We start from the raw sequence: 24,837 nt of genomic DNA, 5'->3' as shown, positions 1-24,837 counted from the left end.
TGCAATGTTAAGCCACTGTTGTATTTCACCCCCTAAGATGGCTGCAGTGGATGATTTCTTTGTACAGTTTGTGTATACAGCTGTTGAGTTTCCAAAGTGCTTTGGGATCCTTTGGATTAAAGGCACTATACAAATACAAAACTATAATCTTCTATAAACTTCATGAAGTGTTTTTCGCTTTGAAAGATTCATACTCACACATGTGCAATCAGTATTGAGCTCTCATTGTATGACATACAGAATAGATACATTGTTTTTGAACTGTAGCCAGAAGTGCCATTTAGCTGCTGGCACCTCCTATTTCAGGGAGCCAGAGAGACAACCAGAAGCATTGGTTGCAGTCTCATATCTAACTGCTTAACAATTGTGTAGTCATTTATAAAGAGCTGTGATTCAGGAAACAGGCTATGTTGCCTTTGAAAAATGTCAGGGCTGGCTGATGTTTTCAGCATTTTTAATGCTGAACAGGCATTAGCTATATTAGCGTTAACCTATGTTAGTCATCCTGTCAGAGAGGTTACACAGAAGTAACTACTGGTGGGGAAGCAATATTCTCATGACAAAGAAACCAGCTCCTGTATGCTTCCTCTGCTTGGCAGGAAGCCCAGAGCTGTGTGTTGATAATGGCATTGTATGGCCAGAAATTTGCAAGGTTTTGGTAGCTTCACTTGTAGATTCTTGTCATCTCATTTGGATGATATACACGATAGCAACACTTGTCCTTATCATAACCTAGTCCCAGATTTGGACCTTAGCGTCCAAAATATGGGGGTTAGCATGAAAACCTCCAAGCTTAGTTACCAGCTTGGACCTGGTAAAGCTGCCACCACCCAAAAAATTAGAGTGTTTTGGGGCACTCTGGTCCCCCCAAAAACCTTCCCTGGGAACCCCAAGACCCAAATTCCTTGAGTCTCACAACAAAGGGGAATAAACCATTTCCCTTCCCTTCTCCCTTCCAGGTATTCCCTCCCTGGGTTCCTGGAGAGATAAACAGAAGCAAACTCCGTGAATCTAAACAGAGGGATCCCACCCTCCCCGTTTCCAGCCTTGGAAAACAGAAGTACCGAGAGCTAATCTCTCTTCCCCCCTCACCCAGAGGGAATGCAAAGTCAGGCTAGTAAATCTAACACACACAGATTTCCCCCTGACTTCTTCCTCCCACCAATTCCCTGGTGAGCACAGACTCAATTCCCTGGAGTTCCCCACTAAAGAAAAACAACAGGTCTTAAAAAGAAAGCTTTATATAAAAAGAAAGAAAAATACATAAAAATGGTCTCTCTGTATTAAGGTGACAAATACAGGGTCAATTGCTTAAAAGGAATATGAATAAACAGCCTTATTCAAAAAGAATACAATTCAAAACACTCCAGCAACTATACACATGTAACTGCAAAAAACCAAACCTATCTTTTTGTACTTACAACTGGGAAACAGAAGATTAGAAAGCAGGAAATAGAGAAATCCTTCCCATAGCCGAGAGGGAGATAGGCACAAGACAAAGAACTCAGACACAAACTTCCCTCCACCCAGACCTGAAAAAGTCTGGTTTCCTGATTGGTCCTCTGGTCAGGTGCTTCAGGTTACTTTTTTTCAGGTGAAAGAGACATTAACCCTTAGCTATCTGTTTATGACAGTCCTGCATTGATAGTGTGATGCTGTTACAAAACTGACCTTTTAAATTATTTTTGACTAAGTTTTCCTCTTCTGTTTTGTTATTGGTAGAAGGGAACTTATGGCTCATTGTGTTTAACATATAAATTACATTTTGTGCTAGCTAGACCCTGCAAGGTACCATAGATTTCAAGTACTTGGTTCCAATATTTGGTTAGGCAGCATCACCTGTGTGTCTTTTGATGCATCTATACTGTGGGGGAAAAACCATGGCACCAAGTCTCAGAGCTAACTCGGGTTCCTGGGAGCTCAAGCTTCAGGGCTAAATATTGCAGTCTAGAGATTTTGGCTCTGGTTGGAGCCCAAGCTCTGAGACCCACCTCCTCGTCCTTCCCTCCCTCCCACCCCCCCAGACATGCTTCCTGACTTCTCAAGGAGTTTTCAAAACAGAACTGTACAGATCACTTAAAATCCACTTTGCTAAATCTGTACTCTGGAGCATCAGACATAGTTCAAATTGTAATTGCATAAGACTATTATCATAGAAGAATCATAAAAGATTAGGGTTGGAAGAGATTCTACCACCTCCCTTGGTAACCCATTCCAATGCTTCACCACCCTCCTAGTGAAATAATGTTTTCTAATATCCAGTCTAGACCTCCTGCACTGCAACTTGAGACCATTGCTCCTTGTTCTGTCATCGGCCCCCACTGAGAACAGCCAAGCTCCATCCTCTTTGTAACTCCACCTTCAGATAGTTGAAGGCTGCTATCAAATCCCTCCCTCACTCTTCTCTTCTGCAGTCTAAATAAGCCCAATTCACTTAGCCTCTCCTCATAAATCATGTGCTTCAGCCCCCTGATAATTTTTGTTGCCCTCTGCTGGACTCTCTCCAATTTGTCCACATCTTTTCTGTAGTGAGGGGCCAAAACTGGACACAATACTCCAGATGTGGCCTCACCAGTGCCGAATAAAGGGGAATGATCACTTCCCTTGATCTGCTGGCAATGCCCCTACTAATGCATCCCAATATGCTGTTAGCCTTCTTGGCAACTAGGGCACACGGTTGACTCATATCCCGCTTCTCGTCCACTGTAATCCCCAGGTCCTTTACTGCAGAACTGCCACTAAGCCAGTCAGTACCCAGCCTGTAGCAGTGCATGAGATTCTTCCGTCCTAAGTGCAGGACTCTGCACTTGTCCTTGTTGAAACTCAGATTTCTTTTTGCCTGATCCTCTAATTTGTCTAGGTCACTCTGGACCTTATCCCTACCCTCCAGCATATCTACCCCCATCAGCTTAGTGTCATCCACGAACATGCTGAGGGTGCAATCCATCTCATCATCCAGATAATTCATGAAGATTTTGAACAAAACCGGCCCCAGGACCGACCCCTGGGGCACTCCACTTGATACTGGCTGCCAACTAGATATTGAGCCATTGATCAATATCCATTGAGCCTGACAATCTAGCCAGCTTTCTATCCACTTTATAGTCCATTCATCCAATCCATACTTCTTTAGCTTGCTGGCAAGAATACTGTGGGAAACCATATCAAAAGCTTCACTAAAGTCAAGGAATAACACATCCACTGCTTTTCCCATATCCACAGAGCCAGTTATTTCATCATACAAGGCAATCAGGTTAGTCAGGCATGACTTGCTCTTGATGAATCCATGTTGACTGTTCCTGATCACCTTGCTCTCCTCCAAGTGCTTCAAAATGGATTCCTTGAGGACCTGCTCCATGACTTTCCACTTACTAAGGTGAGATTGACTGTTCTGTAGTCCTCTGGATTCTCCATCTTGCCTTTTTTGTAGATGGGCACTATATTTGCCTTTTTCCAATCACTCAGGACCTCCCCGGATCACTACAAGTTTTCAAAGATAATAGCCAATAACTCTGTGGAAGGAAAAGGCCAAAGTAGAGACTGTCAAATAGTGGAAGTCAATGAATGGCTATGCAAGTGGTGTTGGAGAGAAGGCTTTGGATTCTTTGACCTTGGGATGATGTTCTAAGAAGGAGGAGTGCTAGGTAGAGCCAGGCTCCACGTAACAAAGAGAAGGAAGAGCATCTTCGCAAGCAGGCCAGCTAACCTAGTGAGGAGGGCTTTAAACTAGGTTCACCAAGGGAAAGAGACTAAAGGCCTGAGGTAAGTGGGGAAGTGGGATACTGGGAGGAAGCACAAGCAGGAAAGCACAAGAGGGGAGGACTCCTGCCTCATACTGAGAAAGCAGGATGATCCGTGAGTTATCTTAAGTGCCTATACACAAATGCAAGAAGCCTGGGAAACAAGCAGGGAGAACTGGAAGTCCGAGCACAGTCAAGGAATTATGATGTGATTGGAATAACAGAGACTTGGTGGGATAACTCACATGACTGGAGTACTGTCATGGATGGATATAAACTGTTCAGGAAAGACAGGCAGGACAGAAAAGGTGAGGGAGTTGCATTGTATGTAAGAGAGCAGTAAGGCTTCTCAGAGCACCGGTATGAAACTGCTGAAAAACCTGAGAGTCTCTGGATTAAGTTTAGAAGTGTGAGCAACAAGGGTGATGTCATGGTGGGAGTCTGCTTTAGACCACCAAACCAGGGGATGAGGTGGACGAGGCTTTCTTCCAGCAACTAACAGAAGTTACTAGATCACAGGCCCTGGTTCTCTTGGGAGACTTGAATCACTAATATCTGCTGGGAGAGCAATACAGTAGTGCACAGACAATCCTGGAAGTTTTCAAAAAGTGTAGGGGACAATTTCCTGGTGCAAGTGCTGGAGGAACCAACTAGGGGCAGAGCTCTTCTTGACCTGCTGCTCACAAACAGGGAAGAATTAGTAGGGGAAGCAAAAGTGGATGGGAACCTGGGAGGCAGTGACCATGAGATGGACAAGTTCAGGATCCTGACACAAGGAATAAAAGAGAGCAGCAGAATACAGACCCTGGATTACAGAAAAGCAGACTTTGACTCCCTCAGGGAACTGATGGGCAGGATCCCCTGGGAAAATAATGAGGGGGAATGAGGGGGAAAAAGAGTCCAGGAGAACTGTCTGTATTTTAAAGAATCTTTATTGAGGTTGCAGGAACAAACCATCCCGATGTGTAGAAAGAATACTAAATATGGCAGGCGACCAGCATGGCTTAACAGTGAAATCCTTGCTGATCTTAAACACAAAAAAGAAGTTTACAAGAAGTGGAAGCTTGGACAAATGACCAGGGAGCAGTATAAAGATGTTGCTCAGGCATGCAGGAGTAAAATCAGGAAGACCAAATCACACTTGGAGTTGCAACTAGCAAGAGATGTTAAGAGTAACAAGAAGGTGGTCAAGGAAAGTCTGGGCCCCTTACTGAATGAGGGAGGCAACCTAGTGACAGAGGATGTGGAAAAAGCTAATGTACTTAATGCTTCTTTTCCTCTGTCTTCACAAACAAGGTCAGCTCCCAGACTACAGCGCTGGACAGCTCAGCATGGGGAAGATGTGACCAGCCTTCTGTGGAGAAAGATGTGGTTTAGGACCATTTAGAAAAGCTGAATGAGCACAAGTCCATGGGGCCAGGTGCACTGCATCCGAGGGGACTAAAGGAGTTGGCAGATGTGATTGCAGAGCCATTGGCCATTATCTTTGAAAACTCATGGCAATCGGGGGGGGGGGGCGGTCCCAGTTGACTGGAAAAAGGCTAATGTAGTGCCCATCTTTAAAAAAGGGAAGAAAGAGGATCCGGGAAACTACAGGCCAGTCCGCCTTACCTCAGTCCCTGAAAAAATCATGGAGTTGGTCCTCAAGGAATCAATTCTGAGGCACTTAGAGAAGACGAAAGTGATCAGGAACAGTCAGCATGGATTCACTAAGGGCACACCATGCCTGGCTAACCTGATTGCCTTCTGTGATGAGGTAACTGGCTCTGCGGATGAGCGGAAAGCAGTGGATGTGTTATTCCTTGACTTAAGCAAAGCTTTTGATACTGTCTCCCACAGTATTCTTGCAGGCACGTTAAAGAAGTATGTGCTGGATGAATGGACTACAAGGTGGATAGAAAGCTGGCTAGATTGTCAGGCTCAGCAGGTAGTAATCAATGGCTCCTTGTCTAGTTGGCAGCCGTATCAAGTGCAGTGCCCCAGGGGTCGGTCCTGGGGCCTGTTTTGTTCAATATCTTCATTAATGATCTGGAGGATGGTGTTGACAACACCCTCCGCAAGTTTGCAGATGACACTAAACTGGAAGGAGTGGTAGACATGCTGGAGGTAGGGATAGCATACAGAGTGACCTAGACAAATTAGAGGATTGGGCCAAAAAATCTGATGAGTTTCAACAAGGACAAGTGCAGAGTCCTGCACTTAGGACAGAAGAATCCCATGCACTGCTACTGGCTGGGGACTGACTGGCTAAGCGGCAGTTCTGCAGAAAAGGACCTTGGGGTTGCAGTGAACAAGAAGCTGGATATGAGTCGACAGTGTGCCCTTGTTGCCAAGAGGGCTAACAGCATATTGGGCTGTATAAGTAGCAACATTGCCAGCAGATCGAGGGAAGTGATCATTCCCCTCTATTCGACATTGGTGAGGCCTCATCTGGAGTACTGTCCAGTTTTGAGTCCCACACTACAAGAAGGATGTGGAAAAATTGGAAAGAGTCCAGCAGATGGCAACAAAAATGATTAAGGGGCTGAGCCTGGATCTTATGAGGAGAATTGGGGGAATTGGGATTGTTTAGTCTGCAGAAGAGAAGAATGAGGGGGGATTTGATAGCTGCTTTCAACTACCTGAGGGGGGTTCCAAAGAGGATGGATCTAGACTGTTCTCAGTGGTAGCAGATGACAGAACAAGGAGTAATAGTCTCATGTTGCAGGTGGGGAGGTTTAGGTTGGATATTAGAAACACTTTTTCTCTAGGAGAGTGGTGAAGTGCTGGAATGAGTTGCCTAGGGAGGTGGTGGAATCTCCTTCCTTAAAGGTTTTTAAGGTCACGCTTGACAAAGTCCTGGGTGGGATGATTTAGTTGGGGACTGGTCCTGCTTTGAGCAGGGGGTTGGACTAGATGACCTCTTGAGGTCCCTTCCAACTCTGATATTCTATGATTCGGCCATCACATCAGCCAACTCCCTCAGCATCTGGGATGCTTTGCAATTGGATCCATGGACTTGTGCATATCCAGCTTTTCTAAATAGTCATTAATCTATTCTTTCGGCATTGAAGGCTGCTCACCTCCTCCCCATACTGTACTGCCCAGTTCAGCAGTCTTGGAACTGATCTTGTCTGGAGACTGAGGCAAAAAAAGCATTGAATATTTTTAGCTTTTTCCACATCACCTGTCACTAGGTTGCCTCCTCCATTCAGTAAGGGTCCCACACTTTCCCTGACCACCTTCTTGTTGCTAACACACCGGTAGAAACTGTTCTTGTTACCCTTCACATCCCTTGCTAGATGCAACTCCAGTTGTGCTTTGGCCTTCCTGATTACACCCTTGCATTCTCAAGGAATATTTTTATACTCCTCCCTAGTCATCTGTCCAAGTTTCCACATCTTTTAAGCTTCCTTTTTGTGTTTAAGCTCATAGAAGATTTCTCTGTTAAGCCAAGCTGGTCACCTGCCATATTTGCTGTTCTTTCTGCACATTGGGTTGGTTTGTTCGGGCACCTTCAATAAGGCTTCTTTTAAAATACAGCCAGCTCTCCATTCATAATGACAATAACTTGCCTCACATTGAGGAGTATTTTACATCTTGAGTAGTTTCATTGATTTCATTGGGACTATTTGTGTAATACTGCTAAGTATGTGTATATATATGACAGAGGGCCCTTAGTTTGGTGTTTTGTTTTATTTTTGAACAAGGAACTTTTTACAGAAGAAAGATTTAAAGAGTTGTAACAATATGTACCCTGCCTTTTTTTTTTTATTAAAGGGAAAATAGTAAATGAAAGAAATATGAAGGCATGAGAAAACTGAAGGGAGCTGATAATTCAAAGTGAAATCACAATTATATCAACTTCCATCATACTGAGGCTTCCAAGCTGAAGGTCCATTAAATCTATGTCAAGTTAATTTTTTTATTGGGCTTCTCTTTGAAGTATGTTGTAGCTGATTATAAACATTTTATAACTAAAGGAAACCAAATTTGGAGAGAGGATGTGTTCATCAGCCTATAGATGTAAATGTGATAGTTATATAAGTAGTTCCAATACAAAAGACAAATCATTAAAATAATTCTTTTAAACAAAACAGAATTAGAGCTAACTTCCTCTCATTCCACAACTAAAACATCTCAGACCTGCTCTATGCTTAAAATTTAGGTTAACCTAGCTACCCCTCTGAGATGTACTTAGGCTGATCTACGTCCCAGCATAGACACCGTTGGGTCAGTGGAAGAATTCTTACATCGACTTAGCTTCTGCTTCTCGATGGGGTGGATTAACTACAGAGGCAAAAAATAAATCCTCTTTTCAATATAGAAAGTGTCTACACTGTGATGCTACAATGTCACAGCTTCAGTCTGTCTTTAGCACAGTCAAGCCCATAGCTGTGGGTTTATGTACTCTAGAAGAAGTAGACAAGTTATCACTAATAATGTATCTTGTTTAACTTGGTCTTTTAAATAGCTAACTTTTAAAATAATACAATGTCCTATGGAATTCAGATCTTAATTTGGACAAACTTTTCTTTTTCTCTTGGTTTTTTATTTGTAAAATTATTTGGATTAATTATATATCAATAGATCATTGAATAAGGTTTTTTTTTGGTTTTTGTTTTGAGTTGTGTGTGTAACAAGTTAATAGAAATTTTAATAAAAATACAACATTAATAATTGAACTCAGAGGGACATATTGGAAAATCAGCATAAGTAAGCATAAATCAGTGTAATTCACATGCAGAAGAATGAGGTTGTAGCAGGAAAAGCAACTATTAGAAGGGTGAAATATAAAATAAATTGTGTGCAGGGAGGAAGGGTGTAGATATGCCTTATTTTAGGCCATTCTACATCCTCCTTAGGCCTTGGTTGCTTTTCCTGCTACACATTCACACTTCAGCCCTTTCAACATGTAGAAAAAACACCTTCTTGCACTTATTTCATCTTATCAACTGGTTTGTCTAGATAAGAATAAGAGGTCATGATTAGGTCAATAACACATACTAGCTAATCACAACATTTCCCCAGCCTCTTCTTAATCTAGAAAAACCCAATGTGACCATCTATGTCCTTTCCATTGGGCTCAATATTTCTGAGCCAATTTTAGAGGCAAATAATTACAAGTGCAATTTTGCACATATAGAAATAAAGACCAGTATCTAAATATCTGAACTTATTCAGTTATGCCCCAGGTCAGCAAAGCACTGAAACACGTTCTCAAGTCAAGTTGGGATTTAAGCACATGGTTAAAGTTAAGAATATGCTTAAGTAGTTTCCCTGAACTACTGTCTTCAGTTAAGGTCTGATCCTTCTTCCGTTAAATATAATGGTAAAAATACCATTGTCTTCAATAGTGCAGGGTCAAGTCCTTATGCCCCAGGGAATCTAAATGCAATTTAGGGTGCTGATGTTTTTCAATGAATATTTTTTAATGCTGCATGAACATATACATCAGATTAACTGGAAAAAAGATTAAAAAGACTACAGAGTTCAAAGGTTTGTCCTTAGTTTGTACATGTGCAAATTTTGTGGACTGTTATCTACTTATTTATTAAGTAAATTAGACTTAATTTACTAAGTCTTGCTTTTTGCAAAAAGGTCAGCTATGAGAATTCTCATATGCTTTGTCAATATAAATTTCTACATACATAGGACATCCATTAAAGTGATTATTGGGCTTTTCTATGATGATAGATTGGTTAGGTATGTTTTTTGTCATGAGAAATGCTGAATTGACTACAATGGATGTGGTAAGAGCTGATTTCACCTCAGAGTTTGACACAAAAAAGAATAAAGCTTACAAATTGAGAATCAATAATTTAGATTTCCCATTTAATTCAGTCCTGAACAATTAAAATGGTCAGTTCTATTTTCCTGTCCTAACTGAAGTTTGTAACTTATTCCCAGTAACCAACATTAGAACTCCATATAACTGAATGGAATAGGAGACACACAATTAAATTGGCTGACCAGAGGTTTGGCTAAAAGGTGGAGTTTTTCACTATAATCAATGTAATTTGGAAGGCCCAAATATTTCTACAAGGATTTAAGAACAAAATGGCTTATACTATTGCTAGTTTTCAAATCATGACTTTTAGTCACGTACCAAGGGATGAAATATCAGAGGGGTAGCCATGTTAGTCTGTATCTGTAGAAGCAACTAAGAATCCTGTGGCACCTTATAGACTAACAGACTTTTTGGAGCATGAGCTATCGTGGGTGAATACCCACTTTGTCAGACATATGCATCTGATGAAGTGGATATTCACCCACGATAGCTCATACTCCAAAATGTCTGTTAGTCTATAAGGTGCCACAGGATTCTTTGCTGCTTTTACCAAGGGATGTCTGGAACATGTTGGCAGGAGAATAGAATCTTCTTTTTTCCAAGTTGTGTATTAAATCAGTATTAATAAACTGGAAATAGAAGTGCTTATTTGAAGTATGTGCCCATACTTCCATTCACCCTATTTCTCTTTTCTGTTTGGTCAATGAATTGGCCTGAAATTTATTTGTAGAGTAGTGAAATGGAGGGGAGGGAGTTCTAAGTTCAGTCCAGTGAACAATGAAAAAAACATTTCAATTCTGCAAATAAAAGTAGAAAATGAAATCTGTAGCTGTTTTGATGTAGTGATATTAATACTGTGACAAAGTTCCTCCTCTACCTTGGTGGGTCCTGTGCTTACTGGCAGATTTGCTCACCTCTGTGATCTTTCCCACAGTCTGGGTCAACTCCTCCTGTGTCTGATCAGGAGTTGGGAGGTTTGGGGGGAACCCAGGCCCACCCTCTACTCTAGGTTCCAGTCCAAGGCCCTGTGGATTGCAGCTGTCTATAGTGCCTCCTGTAACAGCTGCATGACAGCTCAAATCCCTGGGCTACTTCCCCATGGCCTCCTCCAAACGCCTTCTTTATCCTCACCACAGGACCTTCCTCCTGGTGTCTGATAATGCTTGTAATCCTTAGTCCTCCAGCAGCAAACCCTCTCACTCCCAGCTCCTTGTGCCTCTTGCTCCCAGCTCCTCACACACTTCTTCTTCCCTGGCTCCCTGCACCTGACTGGAGTGAGCTCCTTTTTAAACCCAGGTGCCCTGATTAGCCTGCCTTGATTGGCTGCAGGTGTTCTAATCAGCCTGTCTGCCTTAACTGGTTCTAGCAGGTTCCTGATTACCCTAGTGCAGCCCCTGCTCTGGTCACTCAGGGAACAGAAAACTACTCATCCAGTGCCCAGTATATTTGCCCTCTACCAGACTCCTGTACCCGGTGGGCCAGCTTGTACTCTGTCCTGGTCCCGAGGCCCGCCGGGGATATCAGTTGGTGGCTCCTTCACGGAGCCGTGAGCACGGGCGTGTACTTGGCGCGGTTCACGTCTGTCCCTAGCACCTGCCCTTTCTGTGGTGAGAAGGAGACCTTGGCGCACGTTTATTTGGAGTGCGCCAGGTTGCAGCCCCTGTTCCAGCTCCTCCTGAATATTTTCCTGCGTTTTTGGTTGCACTTTTCCCCTCACCTTTTTATCTACACACTCCCCATCTGTGGCCCCACGAAGTCGCGGGATCTCCTTCTCAACCTCCTCTTGGCCCTGGCCAAACTGGCCATCTACAACACCAGGGAGAGGAGGTTGACCGACAGGATTTCCTGCGACTGTAGGGCCTATTTCCGTTCCTCCGTCTGCTCACGCATCCGGGCAGAGTTCCTCTGGGCAGCGTCCACTGGCTCCCTTGATGCCTTCGAGGAGCAGTGGGCATTGTCCGGGGTTCTCTGCTCGGTGTTCCCATCAGGTTCCCTTCATTTAGCCCTATGACCTCACTCCCGATCCTGTTTTTTCATTAGTTGTCCCCCGTAATTACTTGGTGTCCCAGACCTGTGGGTCCTCCCCTTAGGCTGGGGGGAGGCCCTTTAGAAGTGGGCGGGCTTCGCCCGCCCCCCCCCCGCTGGATGCCAATAGGACCAGACTCCTGTACCCCACTGGTTTGAGTCTCTCACAATACATATAAAGCAAATAAAACATCTTCCTGAGTGCATGAACATAGCATGGCATTAGCTCATAGTATATTGTCTTGAACCTCTGATGTTTTGAAAGGATATACTAAAAGTATTTTTCAGAGGGTTTTTTCCCCCTGATTTCCATAGTTTATTGTAATATTTCTCCAGGGATGTTGAAATTGAATGTTTTTTTAATCAAACTTTTTTTTTCTCCTTTCCACATACTCAATTGATATTTCTCAAGATATCAAGTTGCTAGCGCTGAATTTATTTTCTGGATGAAGTGGGGATGGGGTATTTATTTAAAGAACATTTCACATAGAAAATATGTGGACTATTTTTATCAGTAAATAAATGAAACAGGTAAGATAGTTACATATAATTTACTGCACATGAACTAATATATATGCCAATATTCACTCTGCATATCTCTATTCACTAAGACCCTAATCCTGCAAAGACATATGCTTGTATTTTACTTAAAGCATTACTGGCCTCATTTTTTTTTCTTCACGTGCTTAACTTAAGTACATATGGAAGCCTTTGCAAGATCTGACTGCAAGTGCCAAATTCTGCCCTCATCTCCACACCATAAGCCAGATTCTCTCAACTAACAATAATATAAATCAGGAGTAACTCCAATGAGCTCAATGGAGTTTCACTGATGTCAGACTTGTGAAAGGGTGAGATGAATAACATTCCTTGCATCTAATTTAGTGTGATTTTTGCTTTCAGGGCACTTAAATCAGTCTCCCTGTTTGCATTTCAGAATAAACATTGTCTGAAATCAGTATGTTTTTCATGTTTGTTTCAGTGGGCCATTAAAGAACATTTCACTGTATGCTGGGGGGAGGAAGAGAGGCATTAACTAACCACTTAAATTTATCTGTTAAATTCAGTCCCGCTAACTCATAAGCATATGAATCTTATTGAAGTCATGTGAGGTATTATAATTAATTGAGTCAGAATCTAGCTTTTGACTGAGAGTCATGGACAATATTTTGGAGATCTATGCCCTATTGTTAGTTAGTGGCATTTAACCTTTCAAGTGTCTGAGAAAGTCTGAGTAATGTTAAGCTGTAAGAACTCTCAAGTTTCAGTCAGATATTGGTTATTCATGGAATAATGTTCACAGCTAATTCTGGTAAAAAAATTTCTAGGAGTCATTTCAATAGTTGAATTGTCCAAAATAAGTTACAGATCATATATACAGTAAAACCTCAGAGTTATGAACTCCAGAGTTATCAACTGACCAGTTAACCACATACCTCATTTGAAACCTGAAGTTCGCAATCAGGCAGCAGCAGAGACACCCTCATCCCTGCCAAAAAAAAAAAAGGCAAATATAGTACAGTACTGTGTTAAATGAAAACTACTGAAAAAAATAAAGAGAAAGTTTAAAAAAAGATTTGACAAGGTAAGGAAATTTTTTTCTGGGCTTGTTTCATTTAAATTAAAGGTAGCATTTTTCTTCTACATAGTAAAGTTTCAAAGCTGTCTGAAGTCAATGTTCAGTTATAAACTTTTGAAAGAACAACAATTGCATTTTGTTTAGAGTTAAGAACATTTCAGAGTTACGAACAACCTCCATTCCTGAGGAGTTCATAACTCTGAGGTTTTACCATATGGTTTATATAGCAAAATGCACATACTCAGAGACAGAAGGCAAGGCTAATATTCCAAGCACATTATCTTATCCTTGTGCACAGACATCACATTACCCAAAGTGCACCTGAAAATCACAGAATTTGTGACGTTAGAAGTGACTCAAACTGTGTCAAAATGTACCAATATCATGTTAAAGTTCCCTAAATGTCTCCTTAGTAAATACAGATATGAAACACTGTAACAGGTCAAAGATCTGCATAGAAACACCTCTCCACAACAGATTGTCATGATGTTTTGTATGTGAGGTCAATGTGGCAGCACTTTGAGAATGTGTTGAGATACATTGTAGGAACTTCCTCAAATTGTTATTGCCTGGTTTGAAATAAAGTCATTTGGAAGGTTTTTGTTTTGCAGTGATATAGATCAGTGGTTCTCAAAGCCGGTCCACTGCTTGTTCAGGGAAAGCCCCTTGCAGACAGGGCTGGTTTGTTTACCTGCCATGTCTACAGGTTCGGCCGATCTTGGCTCCCACTGATCGCGGTTCGCTGCTCTAGGCCAGTGGGGGCTGCGGGAAGGATGTCCATCGCATCGCATGCCGCTTCCCGCAGCCCCCATTGGCTTGGAGTGGCAAACTGTGGCCAGTGGGAGCTGCGATCAGCCTAACCTGCGGACGCGGCAGATAAACAAACCGGCCCTGCCGCAAGGGGCTTTCCCTGAACAAGCAGCGGACCAGCTTTAGAACCACTGAGGTAGATGAGTTTTAAAAGCATTTAATTAAATTATTAAAATAATGATATTGTTATGCACAGTTCTTTCAGGTGATTTAAGGTTTATTTTTTTTTAAAGAAATTTACAATTCACTACAAAATATTAAGGGCCACATTGTGGCTGGCCCTGCATCCACGTGGAAGAGGATGAAGCCCCTTCTCCTAATCCCCTTCCATTCATATACATGCTCCAGGCACATTGGATGAAATCATGGCTCTGTTGAAGTCAGTGGGAGTTTTGCCATTGACTTCAGTGTGGCCAGGATTTCCCCCCTATGTATCTAGTTGCTCCGTGTTGGTATCACCGGCGGCACTATGGCCTCCAGAGATCTAAGCAGGGCCGTCTTTAGGATTTATGGTGCCCTAGGTGGAATTATTAATCTGGAGCCCTGTGCCTGTCATGCTCTTAGCAACACAAACATAAGCTTACACTATTGGAAAACTTGCCACATGCATGTTATTAAAACCAGTTTAACATCGTTAAGCACACTGTAATGCTGATGGACTAGCAGTAAAGAAGTAGCTCTATAGAAAAAATTCTGATTTGACAGAATGATGCAAATAATATAATTTTTTTAATTTGTCAACATTTTATTGGAAATTTATATGAAGAGGTATTGAAACAAGGATTTGTTTTTATTTAAAAGCAATCTTTCTGGCTTTTTTGACTGCAAAATCAGGAATAGTGTTATCGTATGACAAAGACAAAGTGATGTCTTGTTCGATTGCAAGAATAGCAAGACCAGTCAAGTGTTCCTGACTCCGTGTAGAGCAGAGATAGTTTTTAATGAGTTTTAGTTTTGAGAAACTCCATTTTCCTGGTGCTACTGTTACAGGAATTGTCAGTAGAATACGAGGGGCAATGTACACATTAGGATATATGTCAACAAGTTTGCTGGTATGAGTAAACTGTACAAAGTCCATCATCGATTTTGCATGTGGCAACATGGATGACAGTGTACTCAATTCTTCATACAGTTCAAGTCCATTTAAATCAAAACGATAGCTGTGCTTCAGGAGGCTTTCTAGGTCAGGGGTCCCCAGCGCAGTGCCCAGGGGTGCCATGGTGCCTGCAGGGGCCTCTCAGTGCAGCTGCGTACTGGCCGGCGGACAAGCATCTGCTGAAATGCCAGCAAAATTCAGCGGTATTTCAGCGGCGATGCCTCTGGATGACGCCGCTTGCTGCCAATAAGCAGCGTCATCCAGAGGCGTCGCCGCTGAAATGCTGCTGAATTTTGGCAGCATTTTGGCGGATGATCTTCCACTGCCATGGTCCTTTGTCTGGCAGGCACCAGACGAAAAAGGTTGGGGACCACTGCTCTAGGTTCTTGCACTTTGTTATTAGTTGCTCTTGTTTTCCTCTTTCGTTGAATTTAGTCCTGCTCAGCCCGCTACCAGCTGAGTGAATGGAACCCCAGGCCGACAGCGGGTTGAGTGGCTCAGCCAGGGTCTCAGCCACCGGCCTTCTCGGCCTGCTGCCAGCCTGGGGTTCCTTGGGGGTCACCCAGGCCAGCAGTGGGTGCTGAGTGGGGCCAGCGGCCAGGACCCTGGGTGGCAATGGGGCAGCTGCCAGAACTCCAGAGCAGTGGTGGGCTCAGCCACTCAGCCTGCCGCTGCGTGCCATCAAAAATCAGCTCGCGTGCCACCTTTGGCACATGTGCCGTAGGTTGCCGACCCCTGCTCTATACATTAGTAAGGCGATGAGCATATTACAGTTGTTGGAGGGCTCTATTTAGCAGTATCAGGGCTTTAAGAAAGTCAGTCAACATTTTTTGTTTCTCTGATGAAAACTGACCCACTCCCTTCCCCATATCAAACTTGTTACAAATAATTGTCAACTTAATTTTCTGTTTTTAGCTAAGATATTGATTTAAAAAAATATTGAAATTGAATTCAGGATTGTTAGCAAGCATTTTTGGGGACCAAATTTGTTAAATGACAACCTAAATGGAAACACAGTACTGCTTTCATGCGTGGCTCACCCCCCAGCCTGCTGGTCCAACAACTGCAGTAGAGGAGGAGATAGGTGGAAAACTGGAGGACCCCAAATTCCACCTCTTGGGCTGCAGAGTGGCAACAGCAGCAGCAAACCCTCAGGTCTGATCACATGCCAATAGGCACCACCGCCAGCCCAACTGACCACGGTAAAATTAGCACAGCATCTGATCTCAGGGACGTGGCACCCATGAAGCCACAGCAGCTCATCCTGCCCAGTGCAGCTCCCCTTGGATGAAATGGATCAGTTCCAGCCTGGGGGAGAGACGCGCTTTCCAGCTAAGGTGTCCAGATCCAGATGTCCTGATTTTATAGGGCCAGTCCCGATATTTGGGGCTTTGTCTTATATAGGTACCAATTACCATCACTTAGGGTGACCATACAGCAAGTGTGAAAATCCGGGATGGGGGCAGGGGGGAATAGAAGCCTATATAAGAAAAAGACCCTAAAATCAGGACTGTCCCTATAAAATCAGGACATCTGGTCACCCTACAGGTGAGTTCCTTCCCTCACCCCTTCCCAGAGACCCCAGCAGCCAATCCTCTCCCTTAGACTGTGCTGCATTCATCTCTCTCTAGGACCCAGCAGCCCTGCTCTTACATGCTCCACTGCTCCCCGTCTGTCCAGGCTCCCAGCAGAGCAGTGCCCCCAGACCTAGTGGTGCCCTAGGCGACTGCCTGTTCTGCCTATGGCTAAGGACGGCCCTGGATCTAAGGCTGAAACATACTGACCCAGCACAATAGGGGACGAATGTCACATGTATTCAAAGGGTCAGGAAACAGCTGCTAAAGTGAATGCTTCCTTGGGAGCCCTATGAGAAAATCTGGCTGAGTTGGCCAAAATTTTCCTTGATGATCCTTCTTCACATGCAACTACTCAAATGCAAGTTGTGCCTGGAAGGCACAATAAAGGCCTGGCTATATAAAAAGAATGTAGATATTCATGATCATGTTCCTTCCTTTCTGTTTGTGGCCCAGAAGTAGAGCTGTGTGAATTACTGATTTTACAGTTCTCTGGCTAAACCAAAATGTATTAAGGGGAAAAAACAGATAGTAGTTTGGAGTTGAATGAAACAGTTTCATTTTACAGAGTTTTTCATCTTTTAAAAAACACAATGGAGGTAAAATTCAAAACAAAGTAATTTCAAATAAAAAAATCAAAACATTTCATTAAAAAAAATCAAAACTAAACATTTAGTTGAAAGTTTTTGTTTTTTGTTTAGTTTTGTTTTTTTTCTCAGTCTGAAACAATTCAGTGGAATCAACACAAACTTTCAAAATGTTTTCTGTTGACCTGAATCTACATTTTTCGTTTTTAAAAAATGGCCAGAATCTCCCTTATGGTCAATTATCAAATAGTGGAGACCATAACTTTGGAGATTATTGTTTATGTAAACATACCGTTTATGTTTCATTTACACAGGTTTACCGAGCAGAAATTGCACCCATTAAAGAAAATGTGAATCATGTCAATGAGCTTGCTCACCAGTTCACCTCCTCTGATATACAGCTTTCTCCATATAATCTCAACTGTCTGGAAGACCTGAACACAAGGTGGAAGCTTCTACAGGTAATATTGCCTTAATCATTTTTGAAGCTCTGCATTTACGGGAACATGTTTTTTCTCGTGTCTTGTGTTTTGTCCCAGTGGAAGAGCTATGAAAATATGTTGAGTGATAGAGAAAAATTGTTGCTATGCAAATTACAGTGTGCATACCTTTTCAAAAAAAAGAAAGAAAGAAAAGAAAAGCTGATATTGTAAATGGTTTTCCTCATGTATTTTCGACCACCCAAATCTCTTTCTCAAGAACATAATAAATTAAGCTAACCCTATTAATTGTAGATAATTAGCATGTAGCCCATGTGTAATTAAAAGTATGCTTCTAGCTGGTTGCTTAAAATTCTCTCTTCAGGAACAGAATTTTTTTTTTTAATTTCTTCACTGTAAAACAATTAAACACCAAAAGATGTGCATTTGTTGCAATTTACACTACCATGTATTTCATATGACAATTTTATTGTGGGTTAGGCATATCCAGTCTTTACAGCTCTTTTGTACTGCATATGGAAGATTGACTTTAGAGAGTTTATTTTCACAACTCCAGTGCTTTCTCTTTTCTGTTTAAATTACTTCCAAGGACATTAATTTTAAATACTTTCCTGTACAAGCAGCTTAGTGATCCTGTGCAGTACATCCATTAAAATCACACCTGTGGAATCAAATATAAAATTACAAAGCATTATATCATTAGTCATTGGCAGAATTCAGTAATCCTATTAAAGCAATCAAAAAAGTGGATTTTATGAGTTTGCTTTTAAAGCTGAAAAAGTATTACAATATTGTCATAAACAGATAGCTAAGGGTTAATGTCTCTTTCACCTGAAACACCTGACCAGAGAACCAATCAGGAAACCGGATTTTTTCAACTTTGGGTGGAGGGAATTGTGTGTCTGAGTCTTTTGTCTGTCTGCCTGCTGTCTCTGAGCTTTGGAGAAGTAGTTCTATTTTCTAATCTTCTGTTTCTAAGTGTAAGGACAAAGAGATCAGATAGTAAGTTATATGGTTTCTTTTCTTTGGTATTTGCATGAATATAAGTGCTGGAGTGCTTTAATTTGTATTCTTTTTGAATAAGGCTGTTTATTCAATATTCTTTTAAGCAATTGACCCTGTGTTGTATCATCTTAATACAGAGAGAACATTTGTATGTATTTTTCTTTCTTTTTTTATATAAAGCTTTCTTTTAAGACCTGTTGGAGTTTTTCTTTACTTCAGGGAAATTGAGTCTGTACTCACCAGGGAATTGGTGGGAGGAAGAAATCAGGGGGGAGAGCTGTGTGTGGGTTGTATTGGCTAGCCTGATTTTGCATTCCCTCTGGGGAAATAGGAAAGTACTTTTTGTTTCCAGGATTGGAAACGGAGAGGGCAAGTTACTCTGTTTGGATTCACAGAGCTTGTGTCTGTGTATCTCTCCAGGAGCATCTGGAGGGGGGAAGGGAAAAAGGATTATTTCCCTTTGTTGTGAGACTCAAGGGATTTGGGTCTTGGGGTCCCCAGGGAAGGTTTTTTCAGGGGGACCAGAGTGCCCCAAAACACTCTAATTTTTTGGGTGGTGGCAGCAAGTACCAGGTCCAAGCTGGTAACTAAGCTTGGAGGTTTTCATGCTAACCCCCATATTTTGGACGCTAAGGTCCAAATCTGGGACTAAGGTTATAACAAATATTTTATCACATCAGAATGAATATCAAATTTAAATGAAAACAAAAATTGAAAAGATTATAGAACCGGTTTTACAGAGCTGTACATCCACTTAAGTTTAGTTTTTCTTCATTATTTTCCATCAAAGCCATCTAATATGCATATATTAAGGATTTTCTTTTACTTTATGCAAGTGACCCCAAACTTAGACTAACAGGTGACGTGTATGTGTGCATGTGCAGATGTATTGCAATGTGTTGCATTCCAAAGTCTGTGAGAAACTGTAGTTAGTGTATTGACTTTAACAGGGACACGTTAAACATATGTAAGTAGGTAGGAAGTGCAAGATAAGCCTGGAATTGGATTGAATAATGTAAAGTGTTGATTCTTATCATAAGACTTCAGATTTCCATGGATAAGAATAAACTCCTTCCCTCTTTTCATGCACATGATCAGAGATGACCAGTGCCTGCCGATAGCATGTGTGGCTGGGGGGATGGGGGGCAGAGTGAGGCCAGCCGGCTTCAGCAGTGTTCTTGAGCATGCTCAGTACAAGCCAAGCAGCAAATTGGGAGGGGGGCACATGACCGCACGTGCCCCCCCTCCCCCATGCATCACCTCTGTATGTCCTCTGTGCTGTTCATGCTAATGCTATTTCCTCTAGCCAGTGCACTCATACCATTCAAGTAGGGTACCTGACACATTATCTGATTACTGCTTTTGTGTCCCACAAGAGATCCCAGATATAGATCTCTTCAACTTTTCCTTCTCCAAGAATTTGTCTCTTGTTCTTTGCCAACTGCTCCTGCAAGCCCGCTATCTTCCCATATGCTTCTCTTGCTGGCTCATTCTTAGCAGCAGGCTCCATTCCTAATGATCCTATGAGCCCTTCCACTAGCCAATCTCCCTCTCAGATTGGCCTGTAGATTTTCTTCATCACACAACTATAGTCACCAATTCCGTGGGTGCTCCAGGACTGGAGCAACCCTGGGGAAAAAATGGTGGGTACTGAGCACCCACCAGCAGCCCACCCACCTGAACCTCCCTCTCCCCCAACCCCTCCTGCTCACTGGCGGGCTCCACCGATCAGTGCCTCTCCCTCCCACCCAGCCCCTCCTGCCTGCCATGAATCAGCTGCTTCATGACATCAGGAGGTGCTGGGGGGGAGTAGGGAGGAGTGAGGGTGCAGCACACTTGCGGGAGGGGGCAGAATGGGGCAGGGAAGAAGCAGGGTGAGGGATGAGGAAAGGGGTGGAGTTGGGGCATGACTTGGGTGGAGCCAGAGGGGAGCACCCCCACAGCAGATTAGAAACTCAGCGCCTATGTACAGAACAGTAAATGCTTGGTATACCTGATAGCCAGTCCTGGTTTCCAGTCCAGCGAGGAAGTGCCTGGTTTAGCCAAACCTCTTGTATACATACTTTGTTGATCATGTTAAGGGCAAACTAAACCACTTCCTAATTAAATGCCATGTGGTGTAGGTGTACAGGCAAAAATTATTCATTTGCAAAACTCCCAACACATCTAAATAGTGATGTACATATCACAAAGCTACATCAGCTGCATCTTATGTGACTATTAACAGGAGAAAAAGCTTGTTTGCATCAAGAGTAGCAATGAACATGCTAATTCAGATAAAATGTTAGTAGTATTGGACCTTAAACCAAATGCAACAGCTCCACATCCTTCCAGACACTGACTGTTGAGCACAGGAGACATTATTAAAACAGACTAGCATAAGATGAAAAAACAGAACCAAGGATAAAGTGCTCTCCATATTCTCCAGTGTAATATTACTAAACATAGTGGCTGTAGTGGATAGGTTGAGGGAGATGTGTTTCAGAAATAGTTTTGTCCAAGTGATAGGAATTTGAAATGAAAAAATTGGCCATGGTGTTGGGGAGGGAAAAGAACATCCAAACTTATTGTATCCGATGTTGAGAATATTTTGATGGAAACTAATCCACTTTGAATATATTATATTTATGAGTCTATCTATCTATCTATCTGTAGCAAAGTGTGTCAGGGCAAGATATTGGAGCAGACAGAACAAATGAATCAGCGGTGGTAAGATAGTGTTTTATACTTTGTTCATATTTATGGAAATTAGTATGATGGTGCATGGAAGGCATTCTGATAACTAAAGAACAGAGGTAAAAACATTGCAGCATATCTATAAACCTGTCTTGAAGGAAGAACCTAAGCAGATTGCCCATCTTAAAAGAATCAGGATGTGACAGGATGTGAGAGGAAATGGTATAATTGAATAATATATTCTTTTTGCTTAAAATAAGAGGATGCTGGGTGTAGAGAGAGAGAACAAACTGCTTATATTTAGGCAACTTGTATCATTGATCAGTAATTGTCTGCACTGTATTCATACCTGAATGGCGCTTGTGACCGGGTGCCTGGAATGGACTGAGAATGCCACCTCAGGGCAGACTGCATAAACAGAGCAGACAATTCCCACAACTGGTGGCTTATTCTATAATTAGATTCACTAAACTAGCAGCAAAAGAGCTTCTGTAGCACCACACCTGTTAACTAGAAGCTGAACGCAGTCCCCTTTAGGCATTTCAGCCCTTGGCTCCCATCCAGACAAACAGGTCTACTATAGTGAGAGGTTACTGAAAACCCAATTCACCCTATGTGAGGTTCTACTAATCCCAAAAGATCAGACACTTACTCCCGCGTCAATATGTATCTCAGATATTACCCAAATATCATGCTGGCAGCCAACGCTTAGTAAACTAACTAAAGATATATTAATAAAATAATAAAATAGAGTTATGAATGGTTAACAGATTGTATACATACAAATGATTGTGAAATCCTTAAATCAGATGTGTAGCAGTGATAGAATAGACTGTTGGTTTGCAAAAGTCATCCTGGTAACTTCCAAAAGATTGAAAAGTCCTCAGTCCATTGTTCAAAATACTCCTTTTAATTGTAAAGCCACAGTCCAGAGAATTGGAGCAGGAATGAGGCAAAATGGAGATCTCTCAGGGGTCTTCTATATCCTCTGCCATGTGCTTGGAAATTTACTGTCCCAAACAAAGCCCATAGCCCCTGTATATGGAAAGTTACTGACAAGGATAGAGTCCGAGGTCACATGTCCACATCACAAGCCCTTAAATGTTTTGCATTGGCTCCTTGTTGTCCGAGGTGTCCTCATGAATAGCTATCTGGAGAGTTAATTCTTCTTAATGGTCCATCAAGCTTGAATAGTTCATTCACAATGGGTTGGCGAGACCTTGTGGGTGTCACCCCAAGAACAAACACATTTAAGATACAAATACCTTGCTAATTTTCAGAACTTCAGATACAGTGATGATGCATGGTTCTAACCAGGATAATCATACTTGACAAATTGTAACTTTCCCATTGATACCTTACATGATAGATTTTATTTCACAGTTAGTGCAGTCATGCAACAGTGGTAGTAGCAAAAATGATATAAATGGTTAACTTCCTTTTCACACAGCATCACAGAACTTTCTAGTGTATTTCTCTCATTGCTCTATGTTAGGATTAGACTTTTATTTCCATGATCAGTACCTCCAGTAAGGTCTGTGGTTAGCTGAGACTAGTTCTGGAAAAGTCTCAACTTCTGCCAATGCAGCATGAAAATGTAACTCAAACAATGAATGCAACAGTCATTTTGACTAATGGGATAGATTCCTAATCTTTGCTGAGCTTTTGGTTTGTTAACTGATTGCCAGTTTCATTGAATTTTTCCATAGTTTTCTTTCTTTCTTTCATTAGAGTCATTTGCTATTTCCCTACCTCTTTGGCCATCTCTGCCTTTTATTATTTTTTTCCTATGCATGTTTTCATTCTATTCATTTCCATATTTCTTCCTTTTATGCTATTCTTATTTTCTGTTTCTCTCTTTAGCTTCTTTTTACTCATTTTTCAATAAGTAGTGCTTATTTCTGTAGCTTTTTGTTGCTTTCTCTTTTGTCTATATTCCTCTCTGTCAATTTTCTCCTCTTTCTCCCCTTTCTGTTTTTCTTTCTTCTCATCCTTATCTCTTTTTCTTCTTCAGCCCCCCTTTCTTTTTTCCCTTGTTTTTTCTCCCCAGTTTGATATTGCCCTGTGTTTTCTCACTGTCTTGCCATCAGGTAAAATATTGCTGAAACACCAGTTCCCATCTCCCACAAAACATCATGTAAAAGTACTATATGAATAGTTGCTTTCCTGAGAACCAGGTGTATATCCCTTCCTTAATGCCTATAAGTGACATGCATAAAGCTTACCAGATCTGAAATGATGATGAGTGCTGATCTTAGGGGGAGGTCTGGAATTACCTAGTCCTAGAAATTTTTAATTAATGAGTGGAAATGATACTTTTCTTCTTTAACACAGGGATTTTTAGAAGATCGGAGAAAAAATCTCAAATAGTCTAGTACTCATTTATTTTAAAATCTTACACAGAGTCTACTTTGTACATTTTACTGGCTTGCATGCAAAAACTTGTCCTGCTTCATGTGTAGTCATATATACCAGTACAAACTGAGTGCATGGGGTGTGAAAAAATGCTAGCAAAGCACAGTTTTAATACCATTCAAAATGAAGAGGTCAATTAACACCTCTGCACTCATAGGTCAAAGGAGAGTGAGTGGTTTACAGATTGTTGTAATGAGACATAAAACCCGTGTGTCCACAATTTTTGTTGTCTAGCAGAGTCATGAATATAAGCTCCAACGCTCATCTTTGGAAAATGTTCTGCCAATTTCCTACCATGACACGGACTGATAGGTCAGATATGGAGTGATCGCTTTGTGAAAAGTTTTAATCTACGAGTGATAGGGTGTTTTTGGCTTTTATCATTTTTTTTGAGTCCTTTTGAAAGCATAGTGATTGCCTCATGTCACCCACATAGTTGTGTGGGGCATTTGTTGCATTGGATGAGGCTCCCCACGTCTTGTGTTAGGCATGTACAGGACTCATGGATCTTGAAAGTAGTGTTGAAAGTACTGTTGTGTCGGGGGAAGGGAGTGATATTAATCATTGTAGCAGTGGAGATATGTCTGCAGGTTTTGCAACTTCTATTATGGCAGACCCTGGTGCTACTTTGAGTTAGTGGGTTCTGGTCTGTGGGAAGCTTCTTATGATGAATTTGGTGAGGGGGATTGTTTGAAGGCCAAAAGGGGGTGGTCAGGAAAGATTTCTTTCAGGATGTGGTCCCCATCAAGTAGAGGTTATAATTATGAGTTGTGGTAGGTGACAACTAGGAGTATGCAGTTAGTGGATCTCCCCCCACCCCTGCCCCAACCCCATATTGAAGCAGGTTCTCTTGGTACAATATACTTCTCTAGTGGAGTGCCCTTGTTTGGTGAAGTTGGTTTTAAGTGTGTTAAGGTGTGTATTCTGAACTTTCTCCTTGGAGCCCATTCTGTGGTATCTAAGTGACTCCCTATAGTTAACAAATTTCTTCTTATGTCTAGGGTAGGTTCCTGTATCTGTGAAGGTAAGTGTGATCCATGAATTTCTAGTATATAGTTGCCTGTAGGGTTCCATTGTTGAAGCTGATTATGGTGTCCAGGAAGTTGAAGCTGGAGTTTTA

At 41.9% G+C, this 24,837-nt stretch overlaps 1 protein-coding gene across 11 annotated transcripts in view; it reads left to right on the top strand.

Annotated features, from left to right (window-relative positions):
* The window catches only part of DMD (dystrophin), a 1,715,077-nt gene that overhangs the window by 1,451,609 nt on the left and 238,631 nt on the right, over window positions 1-24,837 (top strand). For all 11 annotated transcript variants that reach the window (XM_030575515.1, XM_030575505.1, XM_030575489.1 and 8 more), the window contains one exon: window positions 17,496-17,642. In XM_030575515.1, coding sequence (XP_030431375.1) covers window positions 17,496-17,642 — 147 coding nt within the window. The remainder of the gene's footprint in view (window positions 1-17,495; window positions 17,643-24,837) is intronic.

Source organism: Gopherus evgoodei, chromosome 1 (assembly GCF_007399415.2).
Source record: "Gopherus evgoodei ecotype Sinaloan lineage chromosome 1, rGopEvg1_v1.p, whole genome shotgun sequence".
Classification (NCBI taxonomy): domain Eukaryota; kingdom Metazoa; phylum Chordata; order Testudines; family Testudinidae; genus Gopherus; species Gopherus evgoodei.
Note: the sequence above shows the minus strand (reverse complement) of the source record. Positions and strands in the feature narration are given on the sequence as shown.